At 31.2% G+C, this 4,892-nt stretch overlaps 1 protein-coding gene across 3 annotated transcripts in view; it reads left to right on the forward strand.

Annotated features, from left to right (window-relative positions):
• LOC108752119 (ubiquitin carboxyl-terminal hydrolase 14) overlaps window positions 1–2,025 on the forward strand; it is a 7,181-nt gene extending 5,156 nt beyond the window's left edge. For 2 of the 3 annotated variants that reach the window (XM_018492750.1, XM_018492752.1), the window contains exons 6-7: window positions 1,266–1,554; window positions 1,638–1,933. In XM_018492750.1, coding sequence (XP_018348252.1) covers window positions 1,266–1,554; window positions 1,638–1,933 — 585 coding nt within the window. Of the gene's footprint in view, window positions 1–1,265; window positions 1,555–1,637 lie in introns of all 3 variants that reach the window. The other variant, XM_018492751.1, reaches the window with a different exon arrangement.
• The last annotated feature ends 2,867 nt before the right edge of the window (window positions 2,026–4,892 follow it).

Here is a 4,892-nt window from a genome sequence, read left to right on the forward strand (position 1 = left end):
AACTTTTGTCAATATCAAGACTGGAGATTATTCCTCTTATTTTCATTTTTTTGTATTAAAAATTGATTTTTACATAAAAATGAAAATAAGAGGTACAAACCTCCATTGATCTAGACAAATGTTATCCAGAACATGATTCTAAACAACATTTAAGAGCATCGGGACATCTTGTGTAATGCTAATGCCGACGGTACTGTAACTTTTAAACTTTATAAAATTGAAAAGTACTTAATGAAAAATAACTTTATTAAAATTACTTTACAGTGTTTTGAAAACTCTTGATATCAGCTATTAGATTCTGGCATCAAAAATAGGATGTTGCTTTAAAAAAAAAAATCGATGAAAAATTGTGACTTTGACTTGACCTTGGTGATGCCAAGGTCTAAGATCAGTAAATAGATCTTTTTAAGCCCTGTAACTTTTGTCTGAAACATTTTTCTACAAAATATATATTTTCCGAGTCATTTAGGGGTACCGGCCTTTCCCCCACTCTGTATACATATATGTTTATAAACACGGATATTTTAGACCACCCATACACCCCTTTTATCTTTGCAAGATAAGATTCAATCGTAAAAATGTTCAGACAAAAGTTGTAGGATTTAAAAAAGATTTATTTACTGATTTTATCAGTTTAACCTTGAATGGCGTTGCCAAGATCAGCTCAAGATCATATCGATTTTTTAAAATAAAACGAATACTCTATGTTTGATTTCAGAATTTAATAACCAATATCAAGAGCTTTTCAAAATATTATAATAAAGTTATTTTTGATTGAATACTTTCCGAATTATAGGACTCGAAGGTATGGTACAATACCACAGGCAGTGTTTTGAAAAAGTCGACATTGACTATTAGATATTGAAATAAAAAGTTAGGTGATTCATTAAAAAATGTGACCTTGACCTGACCCTTGAGGACGCCATCTAAGGTCAAACTGATATATCAGTAAATAAATCTTTTTAAGCCCGTGCGTGCGTGCGTGCGGGCGGGCATGTATTTATTAATATTCAAAATTTAGGTAAACTTGTATTTATAAAATTAGAAAGAATTATTCGCACATAGTAAAAAATTACTTAAATACTAGTGCATGGAAGTAATAGCTTTAATATGTGATAAAAATTTATAACAGTGTATGTTTGTATGTTTATATATGTATGTATGTATGTATATATGTATGTATATATGTATGTATGTATGTATGTATGTGTGCGATAAAAAAATTTATAATGTATTACATTTATGTATTAATGTATTTTTTTCAGTCAAAAATTAGCAGATTACCAGCATATTTAACCATACAATTTGTACGGTTTTATTACAAGGAGAAAGAAGCAATTAATGCAAAAATTTTGAAAGACGTAAAATTTCCCTTGGATTTTGATGCTTTTGAATTGTGTAGTTCAGAACTTCAAACCAAACTTATACCAATGCGTGAAAAGTTCAAAAAATATGAAGATAGTTTGGTAGAAGAATCTTGTAATGTAAAAATTAAAGATAAAGAAGATAGTGTAAAAAGGGAAATGAGAAAAGAACCATTCTGGTTTAAAGACGGTAAGAGAATAAAAACATTCAATAATTAATCGTGTTTCGAAAATTCAATCAATACATTGAACACTTAAATATACATATTGTAGATTTGGGATCAAATAATAGTGGTTATTACAAATTACAAGCTGTTTTGACACATCGAGGACGTTCCAGCAGCAGTGGTCATTATGTCGGTTGGATTCGACAAAAGAGTGATACATGGATGAAATGTGACGACGATGTTGTTACAGCCGTTACTACTGAAGAAGTTTTAAAACTCAGCGGAGGTGGTGATTGGCATTGTGCATATGTTCTTTTGTATGGTCCTAGAATTTTGGAGGTAGAAGTGAAGGATACGCAAGATAATTTAATTAATGCAAACAATACTGAAACTGATAAATAATTGCTTTAAATCATGATAGATAAGAAAATGCTTGGGTTACTGGCTTCATACAAATATTTGTTCTGGTATGAATTAATGTAACAGTCATTAAAAAACATTGCTATAATGATATTTGGAATAATAATTTTATCATGTATATGGAAATTAATCTATTAAATAATTTAATACTTTCAATAACTTTTTTAGATAAATGAGATCAAAAGTAAATTGGTTACAAAGAACTTACTGATTTTTACTGTTTATAAAGTAAACAATTAATGTTTACAATTAAGTTAACAATTAATGTCATTAACACGAAAATATGCACGTAGAATATTGCTGTATCTGAATACAGATAATAAGAAATAATTATTATATTTATTGTCTGTTTATATTATATATTGATGCTACTATGTAAAGTTTTATTTTACATTTAAGACATAAATTATATACAAGAGCTGTACATTTTAATGAAAAGCAAGATAAGACAGAATGCTCTTTTATAATTGTTATATGCTATCGAATTTCTTTATTTTGAAACAATTCAAATTTTTCTTATATGTTATGGTGATAAAAAGTTATTTTTATGGGACGTATTTGTTAGCAATTAAAAATTACAATTAAAATTACAAAAGGCTCCAAGGATTAAATCAATAAAGGAATATAAAACCAATGAGAGTCGACACAGTTATACGTGTGTAATAAAAAATAATATATATGTCAATCACCAATCACAAACGTTTCGACCATAAGAGTAAATCATCTTTAGTATAACAATAAAATCCTCGAAATCAAATTGATTCGTTGTAAAACAGGCGAATACTGTCAATGAATAATTGTTAGGCCATTGTCCAAAATTAAGAACTTCATTATCATCTATTATACTTAGATTATACCCAGCAGCGATAATTCGTTATGACGCGATGTAATTAAAACTATATCTTGAGAGCGTGTTAAGACATAGTTATTATAATATAAGCCTAACGATGATTCATTGACAGCATTCGCCTATTGTTTTACAACATATCAATTTGAATCGGAGGATTTTATTGTTACACTAAAGATGACCTAATCTTTTGAAACATCTATGATTGGTGATTGACATATATTTTATTTTTCATTACACGTACAACTGCGTCGGCTTTCATTGGCTTTATTGATTTTTGGCTATATTCCTTTATTGATTTTTTGAATAGATTTTTTTTTTTTAATTATTTCCACTTAGGTTATCGGATTGTTAATTAATGGCTTCTGAGAGTTCTGGAGACTTCTTTTATCTTCTTCTTCGTAGTACGATGGTCCCGTCTCCTGTCTTCTTATTTTTGTTCGTTAATGTTTGGGTGATCCTGATCCCCATGAATGGAGTAAATTTGACCAGTTGTAGCTAAGATCCCACGAGAATTTTTCATAGGAATTCCTGGAAAAGGCGAAAAGGTATGAGACTTCAAAATCACAAAGAAGTAAGTAAGGAGACCTTACTCCGTGAAAAAAGATGGAATCGTTTCATGAGCCGAATTGAGAGGAAATCCGCTACTGGAATAACCTAATTTAAACGCCATTTGCGATATCAACCTTAAGGCTTAAACGCAATAGGCAATAAGGAATAACGAGTCGTCCAATCAGAGCTCTGATGTGTAAGTTCAATATTATATCCCAGAGCTCTGAACGGTTCGTTATTCCCTGTTGCCTGTGCCTATTGTGTTTAAGATTTTAGGTCAGTTTTCTGCATAGAACTTAGTAACTGGAAGGAGAATACAGACGTCACAGCTGTGAGCAACATCTAAAGGACAGAAATATCTTTCTATCCTCTTTTGACACATGCGCAGAAAAGTTACTGAGCAGGACAAATACATACAAAAATACATCTTCTGTCTCTCAGATGTTGCTCATATCTTCCACTCACTGCTTGGATAAGTTCCCCTTCCAGTTGTTATAAGTTCTATGTTCTAAATATCTAAATTTCCTGTGGCTGAACTAGTATATACTTTTAGAATTTAAAGTGAGATAGATATAGATTTGTAGCGTATTTGCTACATATAATAAATGTAGGTAATGGAGGAAACTGAGATTCACAATACCGTTCATAGTAATAACGTTCAATATCTTATCGCGACAATGTGTCTCGTGTCTCGAAGTGTCTTTCTATTGAAGAAGAACCAACAAGAGAGAGTGTGTAGATGGGAACTTAGGTATCGTGTGCGTGAGAACGCGCAATCAGGTCGCGGAGAATGTGAGTCTAACGAGTATAAGGCATGGTTGATGTAACTGAGTGCGCGCGTGCGTGCGTGCGCTAGAGATCTGTTTTTTATTGCTGCACTCTGAATCTGTGCAATAAGTTGAAGTGAAACAAACGTATATTTGTTTCACTTTAACTTATTGCACTGTGTGTACCAGTTCAGAAAGTGCAACAATAAAAAACAAATCTTAGAGCAATCTAGTGTAGGAAAACAGATATTTTCATATTATTTTCTGGCTTTATATATATCACATTTTATTCGTTTTTATCATTCCGAGCCTATTGTGTAATTCTTAACGCAAATATTGTTACCATTGGGTGTTTTCCAACAACGTATACAGATAATACAGTGTTATGATGCCGATTCTTGGATCGATGCATCGAGAATCGATTCTTTTTGCTTTTAAAAAAGCGATTTTGAATCGATTTTTTTATTTCTTGATTCTTTCGGAATCGATCCAATTTTTCAGAGAATCATATTGGCGATTCTCAATTTTTACAAATCGTTAATTTATAAAAATTAAAGATGCTTACCCATGCAGCGAAATAGCGTAACGAGGAACGAGAGCAGAACACAAACGTTTCGCACCAACTGCAATTGCACTAAGATGTAGCAGTAAGCAAATTGGCCAATCACTATAGTTATTTATAGTAGAGTTATTTTACGTTCTCTATTGTGATTAGCTGATGCGATTAATCTTACTGTCTTATGTTTTTATATGGACTTTATATATACTAGAGAGC

Source organism: Trachymyrmex septentrionalis, unplaced genomic scaffold (genome assembly GCF_001594115.1).
Source record: "Trachymyrmex septentrionalis isolate Tsep2-gDNA-1 unplaced genomic scaffold, Tsep1.0 scaffold55, whole genome shotgun sequence".
NCBI lineage: Eukaryota > Metazoa > Arthropoda > Insecta > Hymenoptera > Formicidae > Trachymyrmex > Trachymyrmex septentrionalis.